We start from the raw sequence: 17,244 nt of genomic DNA on the forward strand, positions 1-17,244 counted from the left end.
TAGAGGGAAGGCCAAACAATATTTATTTTTCTATATAATTGTAAAAGCATCTGTTCCAATACTGTAATGAACTAAACTAATATTGAACTTAAATATTAGCTTAAAAATGTGTTTTAGAAAACAACAGAAGAAAAATCATAAATGAAATATCAGGTTTGTCATTAATGCAGCTCAAACAGAGCCGGTGCTACAAAGTTCTGTTAAAGTAAGAACGGCTCACTGAGCCTCCAGTTATGCAAATGAGAAACAAGGTTAGAGCAGATGTTGTGTGTGGGGCAGCCTGGCCACAGATCCTGCTACCAACAGGAAACATTTCTCTATGAAGTAGTTAAAGTCTTTCAGTTTACCGTTTAATGTCGCCACACAAAACGCCTTCAGTTCAGATTCGACAGAAAACATTAATGCCTGTTTTGGACGCACTCATATGTGAACTGATTTCTCAAACTTTCTCTCTCTGAAAAGTTTGTGTTCGACTTTATTAAGTAGATATTTGAAAAGATATCATCAAAATATTTCCCAGTACGATGCGTCACTCAGCTTTTCCCAGTTAAAGGGGCAGTGGTACGTAGAACGACTTTTTGGAGCTTCACATCATGTTATGATGTTTTTCATACCTGAAGTGTTGCCTTGCCTTTCATCCATGTTTGAGAAATCATTTAATCTCCATGGCAACCATTCAGCTGATCAAAACGGCTGGAGAGACCGAAGCTTCTGAGCATCCGCCTCACAGAGCAGATCAACCTTGCAACTCCCCCCACTCAGCTCCTTCAGACTAGCCAGCAGCAATTAGCAAACACCTGGTGGAGCTGAGCATCTGCTGAGCTCATGATAGGAGCTGCTTCTCAGTGAAACGCTGGTATAAACGTTGTTTAATAGAGGAGCCATGCTGTGATCAATGTCTGTAGGTGGAGTTTCAGAAAGAACAAGATTTTCTTAAAGAGACAGAGACCCAATTTCAAGGCAAAAACGTAAATTAGGAAGTGAAATTTCTTTTAAGTCATTTTTGATATATGCAGCATTTTAATAATTGAAGTTAACAGAGTAGGTAGTTGATTACACTGTAAAATGTGCCTGGAAAACTTAACACCCTTCCAGTTTAGCTGAACATATTTTTAATAGTGTTTTAATTACCTTTTTTGTCCATTTTTATCTATTAAATTGTATAAAATGCTCTTTTTATTTTGCATGAAATAAAGTAAAATAACAAAAATGAAAAAAAAAAGTACATTTGATTTACATCCAGCTCCTCAAGACCAATGCCCAACAGTAACTACATATTTACCACATAATATAGCGATCTCCTTCCATAACTCCTGCTCTGTAAAAGGAAGCTGTGACTGGCTAATGTCCCTAAAACAAGTTTAATATGAGTGTACGTCCACTCACAGAGACACCCGATCCCGTCCTCTGCCTCCTAGCTCAGGCCACGTACAGGTATGAAATTGCAGTCAGATGTCTCTCTAATTTAAACCAAACTTTAGGTGCAGGCTCCAGCCTGCCTCAGTTTGTTCCCTTTATCAGCTCTGTAGATCTGCGTGGATCGAAATCCGGCTCGGTCCTCCCGGCTTCGCCGGCTCACGGGTCATGTGTTTGCTTTTAGTGAGAACGAGGCTGTTAACTGGATGAAATGTGCTTGTTTGGGCTGCCGGCGCTCTGATGAGATCAGGGGCGAGTTTGGGCGGCTGCAAAGTGGACAGCTTGATGTTTAAAAAAAAAAAAAAAGTCCAAACAATCAACTGGAGTTAAATCCTATGAGATCAGTCATCGGAGACAAATTTGCTGCTGTTTTGATTTCCCCATTTCAAAACATGTCCTGTAATAACACTGAGAAACTTTGCTCATATTGACGCGTTTTGCTCGTTTAGCCGCTCATTATAATAATCCGCCAGATATTTTCTGCTCTGTGCATGTGGGTTTCATTGATTTGAAATACGCGACTTGTCATCTTGTCTTTTTTTTTTTTTTTCTCGAGAGCAGTGTGGGCTCTATGGAGTCTTTCTGCTAAATTCAATTAAGGTGTTACAGTAGCTGTGGCTTTTGGGGGAAGAACCGGCCCTATTAGTGAAGCTCGGTTGAGTTTGTGCCGTGCGGCTGCATTTAGACAGGAGCTGCATGAGCTCATGCACCTAAACAGCACCGTTAGCCGGCGCAGTTGAAAACGTGTTGTTTATTACAGCCGTTTATGGCCAAGACGTGTTCATATCGGAAACTTTATGCTTCCTATTCCCAGAAGCTGCGAGGCGGATGTTTAAAGAAAGAAAGAAAGACTACATTGTTTGGTGAACACAAATAAAGCCTGGCAGTTGCACTTTTCAATATTTTATGTGGTTATAAAGACGAGCGGCGTATTTTATTGTGATAGAGCAACACAGAGTAGTTCGTAGTTTCTTATTATGAGAATTTTGATTTATTGTGGTGGCAAAATATATCTGTTAATGTTAAAAAAACTGATATGATCAGAAATGTTTTTACTGTTTTCTCCACTTTCTATCACAAGAGGATCAATAAATATTAATAAATGTGAAAATATGATTCAATGTAGTTACTTTATGCAGTTTATTGACGTAAAATCCACTTCTTTAATTGGGATCCTGAAGAGTTAAAGTGGGAATGTTTTTCAAGAGTAATATTTGTGTTTGTAGAGATAAATTGTTCCAGACGTTATTGTGATAAACGATAATATTGTCAATTTGAAAGCATTTTCAAGTAACGTAATGGTAATGGCAATAATAATAATAATAATAATGATGCAAGTTTGCCCTCTCAAAGAAAAATGAACTTTAGTTTTAGTTGATCAATTAAATATCTCATCTGTTCATTGTATCAGAACATACATAGAGTATGAAAGAACTACAAACAAAACTACAAATGTTTGTTATAAAATGGATGGGACTAAATCGAGGTCATTAGAGGCTGATAATGTCTTTGACCTTTAACCTTTCAGCAGCTCAGTGACTGTAAATGATTAACAAAGCTGTCAGTGAGTGCTTCAGGTCAGAATATAGTCATGTTTTAGAATGGTCCAGTCAAAGTCCACGCCACAAAACCTAGAATCAATGGCTGGACTCCAGATGCTCTCTCTAATCTGAGCTTGAGTTTTTTTTCCAAAGAACAAATTCATTTCTACTTCCAGCTGAAACTGGAGTAAAAGGCTGGAATTCCTGCCGCACTTTTTGGTTTCAAATGTCTAAACAATTTCTGTAAAACCTTGTTTTACTTCCTTCCGCTTCACAATAACCTCCACAGAAAGGTTTTCCTTTCTGTCGTTCTGCTGCATAACAAATTCCACTTGAGACGCTAACAGGTGATTGAGACAAAATCAGAAACAACTCTGAGTGTGAATTCTTACAAATCTGTGGATTTAAACACACAAGTGCCAGTGTCATTTTTATTTTTTGTTTAGTTTTTGGTGCTGATCTTGACTTTCAGCAGGTATTGATGGGGTTATTTAAGAAGAGCGCCCCCTGACCCCCACTGAGCCGTGAACCAGAACTGAACTCCTACAGACAGACTCACGCTGGTGACCTTTACAACTCCCTCTGTTTCGTCCACTTTGACCAAACGTGCAAATTCTATTCATCTTTGTTTACTATCACATGTACTCTAGGAAAACCTGATCTGGCGTGTATTTGCAGCGTCTGGTCGGACGGAAGGTGATTTCGATGATTTGTGTTGTCATTCGCCCTGACAGCTTCAAACCAAAACTAAATTACACAAATTTCATGACTTCAGTCTGAGTTCCCCTGGTTTTGTGTTGCTCTGCCTGCCCGACGCAGAAACATCTGGATCCAGTAAAGGCCGTCATGCAGAGAAGGTTTTAAACCTTGGAGGAGGCAGAGTGTGGGAAATATCTGCATGTGAAACAAAATGGATTAAAATCTTAAGGATGCAAAGGGGGGGACAGAGGGGGGCTGTTGGTGGAGAGCCATGAAGATCTCCGGTCCAGGATTGGACGGAGTGTTAGAGTGTTAATGTTATTGTAGATTCCCCAGAAATTTTGAGATTCACTTCTGGAATTTTCAAGAACAAAAAAATCAAGGACATTTCTGAGCTTGAAAAGTCAAAAGTTTGCTGGAAATTTTTTATTAAAGAAAATTCTCACAAATTCTTTTAATAGAAAAAACGTGGACATTTCTGAGTTTGAAAAGTTGAAAAATTGCTGCTGAAAAATGAAAAAAAATTGAAATCAATTTCAGCATTTTTCAAGACAAAACTTTTTAATTTCTGCATTTGAAAAGTTTAAAATGTACTTGGAAAACCCCCCCAAAATTTCCAATTTTTTTTTCTTGAAAATTGCTGAGATTGATTTCAAAATTTATGATCTTGTAAAGTCCAAACTTCTGCTGATCACTGATGTATTTAGAAGTTTGAAAAGTTGAAAAATTGCCTGAAAGAAACCCTCAACATTTCCATGTTTCTTGTATCTAGAAAATTTCTAAGATTCTTTTCTTTTTTTTTCTATTTACATTGAGCCTATTGTACATAAAGGTTAGTAACACAAAATGAAAAAAAAAAAAAACCTTAATCTGTCTGAATCTTCCTCTCTAACTCTACTGATGTATTTAGCCAAAACTCTACATGAGAATATAACATCCAAGCTTTTTGCTCCCCCTAGTGACTATAAACTGTAACTGTTTGCTAAAATGTGAGGATCTGAAATGTTTGTCTTCCAGCAGAGTTTACCACACCGAGGGCCATCCTGACGGGACATGACTGTGAGGTGACGTCTGTCAGCGTCTGTGCTGAGTTGGGTCTCGTCATCAGTGGCTGCAAAGGTGAAGCCGACCGCCTTCCTCTGATCCGATTGGCTAAATAACTAATCATTTGTAAACCATTGAGGCTTTGTTTGATCAGTTCCTACTAAAACGTATTTTATTTGGAGTTTTGACCGTTTTCAATAACAGCAGATGAGGAAACTTCTCCATATCCTCCATTTTGCCAAAAATAGATTTTCAGTTTAACATCTTCCAAGTTTTTCTTTTGAAAACTGAGTTTTTTTGTTGTCACGATGCTCCGTTTACTTTGACTTGGTCACTGAAACAGTTTAATCTCCGGCTTCCGTTGAAGTGGAGTTGGGCTGCTAGGTGTGTTTGTGAGATTTCTTTAAAAAAATTAAAACAATAAAAAACTACTTAACCTGGTTGGCATCATGGTTTCTGACATGACTTGTAGCTTTTTTTTTTTGCCTTTTAGACTGAGAGACATTCACTGTAAATTTTTCTTTTATTTCAGTTCATTCATAGCAGAATAAGCTGCAGAATCCTTGAAAAACATTTTACTTCTCAAACAATTAAACTTATTTTGAGTCATTGTTGTAAATGGAAGTGATAAAAAATAAGACATTATTTTATGATGATTTTGTTGCATCTGACCTGAGAAGTAAAAATCATGAAAATGAAAGAGTCTTTCTTTGATTTTTAGAAAGTCACATTTTTGTAAGTTATGTATTGTAATGGTGATGGGACATTTGAAATAGTCATAATTTTTTTAGCTAAGCTAAAGTGCCTTCTTTTTTTAAAATAGTTGTGCAGATGATTTCAGACATTGATTTAAACAAAGCTGCTATTTCCTGCTGAAAAATACTGATAATTTCCAAGTTATTTTTGTCGTATTTAAAGTGTATTAACATATTTGCACTAGAAGCCAGACCAGAAATATTCTACGATTTAGTGATTTTGCAGTGCAGTTAAAGTTTGAGTTGAGTTTAGCCAGTTCCTAATTTCTGTTTGTTATGGAAGGAAAAAAAAAACATTTTCAGGTATTAGTCATATTATTTCCAAAATAATCTTTTTCTTTTTTTTTTTTTTAAACAGTTTACAGATTGTCCGTCATTACACACGCACACACACACACAAAAGATAAATCAGTGTCATATATTAAGCGTAGCTCTGTGTCTCCCTGTGTGTAGAGGGTCCTTGCCTGGTCCATTCCATGAACGGAGACCTGCTCCGGACCCTGGAGGCCCCGGAGAGCTGCCTGCGGCCCCGGCTCATCCAGTCCTCCACCGAGGGCCACTGCATGATCTACTATGATAAGGGACACTTCTGCCTCTTCAGCGTCAACGGCAAGCTGCTGCGACACATGGAGGTGCAGGACAACATCAAGGTGAGGAAACGGCCGTTTCTCCCCTGGCTCTCACCAGACGCCGCTTCCGTCTGTACGTCTGCACCACATCTGGGGGGTTCGGGGGTGGGGGTTGGGTGGGGGGGTGCAGTCCAGGCGTAGCGCTGATTAAAGACTGGGCTCGGTTCGGATCTGAGGCGAAGGTCAGGACGCCTCGGGACAAAACAGGAGGGCTCCACGACTCGCTCTCCCCGTTCCACCGCATGCAGCAGAGGAAACGCTCCTGTTTGATCCACGGATCCGGTGTCGGGTCGGATTGCGACGGTGGCGGGAAACGCTCCAGAGCAGCGGTCAGTCCTGGACCCCGACACCATTAACTACCCCAGAGCGCAGGAGGACACATTCCCCCGCTGCCCACATTTCCTCCCTGGTGGCCAGAGCGACACAAGATAGCGGCTACCGCCTTTGGTTTCCAGGCCCTTTTGTTTCCGCTTTGGCCTGGGAAATGTAAGCCAGCTCTGACAGACGGCTGCACGCCTGTTTCCTATTAAAGGGCCGGTATCATGTTTTTCCCAGCCACATAGAGCCATTTTATTGCACAATCAAGTAACTGTTAACTTCAGTTGTTATAAAAATGCTTTATATATCAAATATGACTTCAAATAAATTTGACTTTATAATTTAAGGCCTTAAAATTGGGCCTCTCTCTTTAAGAAGCTCCTGCTCTTTCTAAAGCTCCGCCTTCAGGAAGTCATCACAACATGGCTCCTCTTTTAACCCTTCAACAATGATTTTACCAGCGTTGCATTGAGAAGTAGCTCCTATAATGAGCTCAATGGATATTTGCTAATTGTTGCTGGCTAGTCTGAAGGAGCTGAATGGGGGATTAATGGGGAAGGGCTGCTGTGTATTGTGGAAACTTAGAAAGGTAAACCTGCCACAATAGCAAATTTTGCTGGACGATAAATTGTCCCAGAAGTTGTTAGGATAAACGATAATATTGTTGTTTTCAGACCATTTTCAAGTAATGTAACGGTAATGTCATAATAATGCATGAACACATTCTGAAAGATCAATAAACTTTAAATTCTCTTGAACATTGAACACTGGAACTGAAGACTATCATCCAGTTTTTGGTAGAAACAGGAAGACAATAAATCATGCAAATGGAAATGACGGAGCTCGTTTTAACTGATCACGCCGTTAATAGATTAATTGCGACAGAGCTGGGTTCACCCAGGCGATCTGCCCAGCTGAATGGTTGCCATGGGAGATTAGGTGATTTCTCAAACATGAATGAAAGAATCAGAGCAGCACTCCAGGTATGTTTTTGATGAGGGAATAACTTTAGAAATGAAGTAAAGCTTGAAAAAAAATTATTTTACACAACACAAACAGAAACTTCCTGTTTCCAGGCTCCTAACCACAAATACACAGAAACATGGACTGAGCCCGTCACAGACTCTGCAGGGGAAAAAAGCGAGCGTTTCATTTTCAATCTGTCCTAATTTTTCCTAGATGTGTTTTAGAAAGTTACTAATGATGTTTTTCAGATTAACGTTGTAGTTTTTTCACCACACATTTCTTCTGCACAGACGAAGCCGGGCAGACGGACTTGGTCTCTCCTGGACCTGCAGTAAATTCCCTCCGTGTCACGCGGCATTAGGAAAACCCAACATGTTGAACTCAGGCTTAGCTTCACCCCAACCCCCCGCCCCCCCGATTCCAGCCGCTATTTAGTACACCCGTGTACATACCAGAATCAATCTTCTCTGCCCTCTGAGCCTCGGCGCAATGTGACTCCAGGATAAATAAGTGTTTGTCCTGGCCTGCTGCACGCACTTGGAAGCGGAGAGTAAAAACGTGCGCGCCGCCGCTTTATAGAGGTCTGGAGTCAGAGTCAGGATGACAGCCTAACAGTCAGCATCCTGCTCTAATAGCGGATTTGGGTGACGGGGAGCCATGCTGAATAGATTACATTCTTTTAAGTTATAGTGCGGCTCGAGCAGTGTAACCATCTCTGCAGCTTTTTTAACAGCCTCTGTCAGTGTGACGGGGTGGTGGGGGGACGCGTGGGGGGGTAAGAGCTCCATAAATTAAAAGTTTTACCTTCTTCAGCCTTGAATCCACCCATCCGTCTCTGAAATATGGGGACGAAGGCTGCACATGTTTCTGCACCACTCTTTTTTTTTTTTTTTTTTTTTTTTTTTTTTTTTTTTTTGTAGTCATCCGAGCCGAGTCAGCCATGTTGGCCCCTACAGAGACGTCGGCCATCTTGTTTGGCCGCCCAGTGGCAAAGCGGCTGATTTATAACGTCTGTCTGCAGCCTCCTACCTGGCCGGGCTGACATGTCTGCCAGCGCTGCTGCTTCCTGCTGCGCTGCACTCGGGTCATAAACTCCCCCAGCAGAACGCATCACAGTGCATTAAGCTGCCGCTGGCCGCCTGGTTTCAGGGTTTGTTGGCCAACTCTACTGCTAGTTTCCAAAATTCACAACAATGGTTTTCACTGAAAAATCACAAAAGTAATCTTGGTTCAGTTTCTAGTGCAAATATCTTAGAACACCTGAAATAAAACAAAACTAACTTGCAAGAAACCTTTCAGCAAGAAATAGGAGCTTGTTTTATGTTAGAAGTTCCTTAATGTTGATAATAATGAAAAGTTAAAATTCCACTGGTTTCACTTTTAACAAGGAAACAAGTCTAATTATGAGTGAAATATTTTGCCAGTGGAACTAGTAACTTTTCATCAATATTATGGAATTATTGACTTAAAACAAAAGTTACTCGTAAGTTAGAAAACTTGAAATAGGACAAAATTAGACACTTGACCACTAAAAAATCTGTGACCAGATTCAGACCAAGTTAAATAAAACCCATCCACTGCAAAAACACTCAATCTTTCCTAGTAGTTTTGATCCAGTTTCTGGTGCAAATATCTTAGAACAGTTGAAATAAGACAAAACTAATTTGCAACTAACTTTTCAGCAAGATATGGGAACTTATTTTATGTCAATAATTCCTTAATATTGAAATGGTGCAGATTTTCATTAAAAATTGGGGAAAATATCTTGGAGTTGAGATGATCTACCAGTGGAACTACTATTGTCTTAAATCAATATTAAGAAGTTATTGTCTGAAAACAAACTCCTGTATGTTGCTGAAAAGTTACTGGCTTATTTCAAGTGTACTGAGATATTTGCTCAAGAAACTAAACCAGAAATTCTTGGTAAGATTTTGTTTTTCAGTGTCAAGTTTGGGGAAGGGGGGGGAGCAAATATGAAGCCAACATTCAACTCTATTCGTTTTTAAAAACAGTCGAGGTGGAATTTGCAAAGTAACATTTGACTAGATATTACTGGGAATGTGTGTAAATCCATAATCATTTCTAAATTGTTCACCCAAGTTTTTTTCTATTTTTATTTGAATCATTCCACTCTTTAAAAAAAAAGTTAAAATAATCATATACAGATCTGTCACTGCTGGGTGTATGCAAACATCTGACCCGACATGTAGCTAAAGCTCCTAACATTTAAGACGGAACAACGGAAAGAGTTTCGATTTCAAAATCCAATATTGTCATAAAACTGATAAACAGGCTGTGAACATTTCACTCCACAGAAACCCAAACTGCCGGCGAAACAACAAACTCTGCGTTCAGATTGGATCTGATTCCAGGCTGGATGGATTTACTTTTTTTCTAACACCGTTCCCAAAAATACTCGAAGAACCGGCTGATAAAAACGTCAGACGTCTTTCACATGTTGAAGAAAAATCAAATTCCGTTCGCTTATTTGATGGGGATAAAAAGCTGCTGCCCAGTTCTGTGCTGCTACACAGTTGATGCTTTTTATGAAGTTTTTTTTTTTTTTTTTTTTTATCCAGTAAAAATCAAGAATCTTTATTTATCTGAAATGAATTCTGGGTTTATTTGCTGCGGGTGGGTGAAATAAAACCGTCTAAGTTTTCAAATCTCTGCTCTCAATTATTTGCTGTTTGAAACTTTAGAAACTTTCAAAACAAGATGTAGAAAAGTTTTGAGTATACACACAAATCATTTCCTCAATTCCAGTTTTTTTTTTCTCGTTTGAGGTATTTTTGTTTTCACACCGAATCGACTTCCTGAAATCGACTCATTTCAGCTTTAAGTTTCTTGTTTTTTTTTTTTTCTTTTTTTCCATTAAACTCGATCCTAATTAAACACACATGCCACTGACAACTAAAGCACCGAGCCGCTACACGAAAAAGCGTCGGCGGCTGAAAGGCGTCCGTCCCTCGGCGTCGCAAAAACGCGGATGACAAAAAGGCTCTCGGCGTCGTCCGCCGCTTTCAGAACAAACACTCGGCCTCGTCATTTCATCAGCTACGGTTACGCGCTGATGGATGCCTCTGACTTTCTGAGTTTGGGCTTCCAGCGCTCACCGTCCCCTTAATGGTCTCCAGCACACGACTTGATTTGTGTTCATCCGATTCCTGAGGGAGCCGTTTGGGCCGCTGCAGTTTGCAAGAAAAGCAGATGAAATGAGTAAATCTCCGAGTTCTGCTCTTGGGAGACATCTTTAGTGGAGTGGAGGAGAGAGAGAGTGTGTGTGTGTGTGTGTGTGTACGCAAAATGTGGAGTTATTTGTTGGATCAAAACACTCGGAGGTGTGATGGTTGCTTTGTCGTCACAGATGATCTGATCGCTCGTCGTCGGCAGGATTTCCAGTTGAAACGAGGCGTTTATCAAACGGTTTGCCTCTTTTTCTCACTCTTACTTTCAATCTGACTACATTTTTTTTTCTTCATTTCATTATTTTTTTTTACCACTTTTGTTTTTTTCCATTACGAGCTTCATGAGAGCAGCAATATATATTGACGTTTCAAAAATATAAATAAGTAGTTATTGTGTGCTGCTTACTTAAAAAAATGTTTGACTTAATGTAACTGATGTTTTGGAATAGCAGACTAAATAATGAAGTTTTTGTTTTGGGCTTTTTTCTATTTGTGGTAATGATGTCCATCCCTGTAATCTACAGCTGGGGGGAAAAAAAACTACATTTGGTTCTCAGATACTTTTTCTAATCTCTTTTTTATCATTATCATAGTAAATACCACAAAATATTATGCTTGACATTTAAAGGGGCGGTATTGTGCGTTTTCCAGGCACAAAGTGTCATTTTCTAGTACAGTCTAGTAACTGACACTTCAGATGTTGTAAAAAAAAAAAAAAAAAAAACGTATTTATCAAACACGACTCAAGATGTCTGACTTCACAGTTTGATGCTTTGATATTGAAGTTCTGCCCCTTTAAGAAGCTCCTGCTCTTCCTGACTCATCATTAAACCTTTAGCAGCCGTTATTAGCAGCGTTGAACTGACATCAGTCCAGCAGATGCTCAGTTCCACCAGGTGTTTGCTAATAGCTGCTGCCGCTAGTCTGGAGGAGCTGAGTGGAAGTCCTGTGAGGCTGAAGCTACTTGTTCAGGCTCCTGTAAATGGTTGCCATGGAGATTAAATGGTTTCTCAAACATGCATTAGAGAATTAAGGGAACAATCCAGGTATGTTTATGATGAGGGAATAACATTACAGCATGATGTAAAACTGAAAAAAGTCTCTTCCATAATACTGCCTCTTCAGGTCCATATCACACATTTTCACATTATTTTATGGAATTGCCCTTTAAGTTGTGTGAGTTGGGCCAAATGTTCAAGCTCCTCAACAGTTTTCTGTCATTCCTGCTGACTGAAGTGGTGAATCAGTTGTTTTAGGCGGTCTTGCCATCACACTGTCAGAGCTGCACAGAGAGACTTCAGATGGAGCTTTGACTCCATGTGACTCACTTTGTTGTCACTTTGTAACTAAATGTGCGATTCAGGTTATTTTCCAATTTTAAGAGACGTTTGTGCCAAACTGTTTTGATATGTTGCTTCAGTATTTCTGTTGAATGTTGTGTTTTGTTCTGTTTTGTCGTAGCGGTCTCTCCGCACAAGACAATTAGAAAACTGCTTCATTTTGATGTAAACAAACCCGTTTTTTACTGCGTTTGTTTTTCCTTGTTTCTGCAGCACACCTCATATGCAGTGTTCATTGTCCTCAGTCAATGGAGGAACATGCTAGATTCAGTTAGTCTAACAACCTGCCTGTCTGTGTGTGACAGGCCATGCTGCTGAGTCGGGACGGTCAGTATTTGCTGACAGGTGGAGACGGTGGAGTCGTGTCCGTCTGGCAGGTCTTTGACCTCAAACAGCTCTTCACCTTTCCTGGCTGTGACGCAGGGATCCGCTCCATGGCAATGTCACATGATCAACGGTAAGACCCAAAGAATCCGGAGCCTGAAAAAACTCTCATCCACTGCAGTACCGGTAGGAAAACCAGCATAAGTATTGGTTTAAGTGAACGATTCTTTACTCAGACTAATGCATCAGAGATAATCAACAACAGGTTTTTTAAGAATTTCTCACTTTTGGTACCTTTGGCATACCAGAAGTAGGTAGATGTTGTCTGGCTGCATAAGCAGGAGGAATGTTAGGATACGAGTTTCTTCGGTTGTTCAGCAATTCTTCCCAACCAATAATCTCTTGGAATCTTTCTGGAAGATTCCAAGAGATTCTCTATTGGGTGGGTTCAACTAACCCACCCAATAGAGAAACACAGAAAGACGCAGAGTGGAGTGAGACGAGCCAGTGGGTAACTTAACCCACCCCTTCTATCTAGCCAGAGGAACCCAGTTGATGTCATGTGACCATAAATTCTCCAAGTGGCGTTCATTTTGCTGTCCCTGTAACTAGGAGAATCTGGTTGATAGATCTGGTTCATTTACAAAAACAGTTTTTTGCAAGTCAAAGGCCTTTCTTTTTTTTTCCATGTTTCTGTTTTAATGACTTTTATGTGAAAGCATATTTAACCAGGTCTAAACATGTTTACCGTTCATGTTGATGAGTTTCCTGCCTGATTACCAATTAGCTTTAAAAAGCCTGAGCTGCTGATTCTGAATTTGACCAACAGTGATGTTTTTTTTCTTTTGTTTTGGTCTGAAATGTCTCAGCAGCGGGTGACTATTGTTAACTGTAATCGTTCAGACATGACCTGGTGGGCCGGTCTGCCGGTCAGTTTCTCTCACTGCAGAGCAGAAGAGGACATTGGTTGGTTTTTAGACCTTTGCTGAGGTAGATAAGATCAATGGAAATATTTTTCCATCGGTCCCCCAAGTTAAGTAAAATGGGCCCAATCTTATGGCGGTCCCCTACATCGCCCTCATCTATGTAACACTTTCAGGTCCAGAGGCTCTTCATGCTACATTCACATCCTGATGGTGGCTAACTGCTGTAGCCACACTGTAGAGATTGCATACAATTATGCGAAGCAGCTAAAAACAGACTTTACTTCTGCTGTTATGACAGAAAACATTGGTGAAATGACTTTTCTCCAAAGTTTGTAAGAAGGTCCACAAGTTAAAACCCCCTACCATGTAAACGGAAAGAAACTTTTTCATAAACTTTCTGAAACGCTTGTCTGAAAGGAACTTAACTTAGACATACGTTATTATCTTCTGCTTGATGGAGCAAAATAAAATCAGCAATTATCAGTCATCAAAGATGTAGCACGAGAAACAAGCAAATCCCTTCATAATCCCGAGAACGCACAGCAATTATCACATTTCTGCTGATGTTACTTCTGTCCCGCTTCCTCCTCAGGTGCATCATCACTGGCATGGCGTCTGGCAGCATCGTCCTCTTCTACAACGACTTCAACAGGTGGCATCATGAGTACCAGACCAGATACTGAGGTCCAGACCACAGCGCCACCAGCTGTCCCGACGTGAACTCTTATCAAACGGTGCTGTTCTGCCAACAGCTCCACGTTCTGAATGTATCTCGGTGGAAAGGGGGGGGAGGGAGAAAAAATGATCTGTTCTGTAAGAGCAACAAATTATTTTTAAAAAAAGGGCATTGCTATATATTTTGTAGATCAGATAGAAAACGTTTCCTATAACTCTTTAAGGTGGGGGGGTTCTGTAACGGTTTGAGTGGAAATAATCTATTTTTAGCTGCAAGAGTCTATTTTCATCTCCTCCAGGAATAGAGCAGGGGCAACAGGAACGTTCGGCTGAAAAATCCAAATATTTATGTACTTTGGATTGAGTGATTCGTGTTGGTGTGTGTGTGTGTGAGGGGAATAATTATTGAGCTATACTTCACTTAAACATGCTTTTTTTTTTTCTTATACTGGAAACACAGCAAGTAAGTAGGAAATGTTTGAATAATAAAAAAAACACAATGTACTTGACAGAAAGATGAGCAAAGAGGGAAAACTTGGTGATGCTATCTGTATACACGCCGTCCTTATTTAAGATATCTGCTCCCGCTGTGCTTACTCTGATTGTTTTATGTGCGAGGCTCGTATTCAGCAGCTATCAGTTTATTTAATGTCTAAGATCCAGAACTTCCCTGTTATCAGCCGTTTAAATAAGTCTGCTTTTGTTCAAAGAATCATTTCTTTTCCATCTCCTCTAGAGGTGAGCTCGTTTCTCTAAAACCTCAACTGTGACTTTGGTCTCCAAAGCAGCAAAGGACAGCGTGAAGTGCAGTGAAAGGATCAACTTTTTCCCATTTCTGCTTGTTTTATTTAATTTAAATCATATTCATTAATTTACAGAATGAATAATTTAACACGTTGTTCAGCACCAAATTGTTGCGACAAATCGTCTCTTGAACAAGCATCCACCTCCAGCATACCTGACATTCCTCTCTATAAAGTCTGTGCTTTGTCATTTTTTCTCTGATTATATGAAGATGAGGTATAACTCATTATTTTTGCAATCATTTGGAGTGTTTTTGTTTGAGTTCTGACAATAAAAATGAATTTTATTACTTGAGCTGACGTGAATGAATGTTTTCATTTCCTATTTGGTTTTACTAGAACTGCACAACACCCTCTAGTGGTCAATATTTGGACTCACATACAACAAAATCATTCATTAGCCATGCATGGCCACCAGAGGGCGCCGGTGCATCTGTCCAGCAGTCTTTGAGCTCGTGTGGTAGCCATGACAGGTCCAAAACAAAAACAGTTGATCAAAAATAATAAAGCAGTCACTGATTTAATAATAAAACTATCGTTTGATTTAGGTTTTGGCTTCTTGACTTTCTTACAGCTCTCTTTTTTGCTGATGGCAACACAGTACAATAAAGTTCAACTGAATTGTTCTGACAGATTTAAGTTCTGCAGATATTTTCTCATCAACTTGTACAGTTTTTATGAAAAAGTTCTGAATTGATCCGTTTTCACCCTGTTGAATCAAAGGATTTATTCATTTGATTTGCCTTTTTGCTGAAAATGTGCTATATAAATACCTTGCCTATTTTTTTTACACAACGCATTTCTTTTGTATGATGCCTTTCTAAGTACTCAACGATGCTTTATAGAAGCACTACAATGCTTCTATAAGCATTGTAGTGCTTCTTTGTGTTGTTATACATAACACAAAAACAGCAAATTTAATTAAAAGATATTTTTGAGTTTGTTCCTGAAGACTGGGAGATTGAAGCAGGCATGGAGCGGTTAGGCTGGTGAGTTCTGGAGTTTTGGGCCGGCGATGAAGAAGGTTCCAGCTCTCCAGGTTCAGAGCTCCGTTCTGCAGGGGAGGAGCAGAAGACTTCGGAGGAGCAGAGGGAGAGAGGATGGGTGTGTTTGTTTTGGAAGTATTGCAGTTTGTTGAGTGTTTTTTGATAGTGTACCATGCAGGATGCTATTGCATTATTCAATTCTGGACGTGAAAGTTGAAGTTGTACCATATTTCTGAGATGGAAGAAAGCAGTCTGGGTTATTGATGTATGATTTGAATGAAAGTGGAGTTGAGAAGAATAAGATTACAGATGAGTGATGGTGTCAGGCAGAAGTTTTGAGTGGACTTGGTGACACTTTTTGAGCCAATGAGGATCTTGTTAGTTTTGTCAGTGTTTCATTTGAGACAGTTGTGCTTCATTCAGGTTTTGGTGTCAGTGGAGTGGATGTGGAGGTTTTTGGATGTGTTGGGAATCTAAATCTGTATGCCAGCTGTGTAGCAAAGGACGGCCATGTTCACTGATGATGCCACCAAGATGGAGGATGAAAAGGAGAGGACCAAGCACTGAACCTTGGAGAACACCTGTGGATAGAGGAGCTATGGAGGAGATGCAACGGTTGATATGAGTAAATAAGCTGTTTTTGATTTGTGAGGTGACGCTGAAACCAGGACAGAACAGAGCCAGTGAGATTCAGGTTGGACTTGAGACGGAACAGGAGGGTGGAGTGACTGATGGTGTCAAAAAGCTCCAGTGAGATCCAGAGTCAGAGGAAAAGAGGAGAACATTGGCAACTTTGAGAAGAGCTGTTCCGGTGTTGTGTAACTGGAATGGTCCAAATAGGCTGTTGAGGGGAGGTCGATGGAAGTTTATGACGTTATCAGTGTCAGACCACATTTAAGTTTGTAGATATTGGGCTGATGTCTGCCAGATCGAGACTGTGGAACAGATCCAGAAGTAAGATCAGGGGATAGATTGAGGGGAAGGAATGGGATCCAAGGAGCAGGTGGGAGTATTAATACCAAACAAAAGTTTAGGAGGTTGAAGAGAAGAGATTAGAGTGAAGTATGAGATCTGTTGACTGGAGCTGTGGGGAGCAGAGGGGAGATCAAGGGAATCATAAATACCATCAGCTTTGGCCTGAAAGACTGAAAATTATTGCATTTGGTAGCGTTAGAGGATGAGGAAATATTGTTATTGGGCTTTAGAAACATGTTGATAGCTGAGAAAATAGATTGGTGGGTTGGTGGAGCCAGAATGGATAAAATTGGAGAAGTAATTGACCAGGTGGTCAAACCTAACCTACAGGCATGTGTAGACTGTTTAGATCCACTCTGCTTCCATCCACTGGTATGTGGAGCTCCAGTTGCGCTGTAAAATTATTTTGATCCCATTAGATCTAATTGTTCATTTAGCAGGAGTAATTCAGTGGAGAACTCTACATTTTCAGCTATATTGTCATTTTTATGGTATTGAAATAAAAGCACACATCATTGAAAAAGCAGTGGAAACTGTTAAGAAGTTGTTAGAACTTAATCATACAGTAGCTAGCCCAGTGCAACAGGTGCTCCGTTAAGGCAATGCATCATAAACATGTCGACGCACTTTGGTGAAGGTTAGTGACGTATGCTTTGATA

At 40.0% G+C, this 17,244-nt stretch overlaps 1 protein-coding gene across 3 annotated transcripts in view; it reads left to right on the forward strand.

Moving 5' to 3' along the window:
- Positions 1-14,919, forward strand: part of lrba (LPS-responsive vesicle trafficking, beach and anchor containing) — a 229,719-nt gene extending 214,800 nt beyond the window's left edge. For 2 of the 3 annotated variants that reach the window (XM_088008919.1, XM_088008927.1), the window contains exons 53-56: positions 4,674-4,775; positions 5,909-6,105; positions 12,202-12,353; positions 13,739-14,919. In XM_088008919.1, the coding sequence (XP_087865045.1) occupies positions 4,674-4,775; positions 5,909-6,105; positions 12,202-12,353; positions 13,739-13,829 (542 nt within the window). In that variant the 3' untranslated portion in view covers positions 13,830-14,919. The remainder of the gene's footprint in view (positions 1-4,673; positions 4,776-5,908; positions 6,106-12,201; positions 12,354-13,738) is intronic. The other variant, XM_088008921.1, reaches the window with a different exon arrangement.
- Positions 14,920-17,244: the final 2,325 nt, after the last annotated feature.

This window comes from Poecilia mexicana, unplaced genomic scaffold, assembly GCF_051168715.1.
Source record: "Poecilia mexicana isolate PSO_F unplaced genomic scaffold, ASM5116871v1 scaffold_2, whole genome shotgun sequence".
Classification (NCBI taxonomy): domain Eukaryota; kingdom Metazoa; phylum Chordata; class Actinopteri; order Cyprinodontiformes; family Poeciliidae; genus Poecilia; species Poecilia mexicana.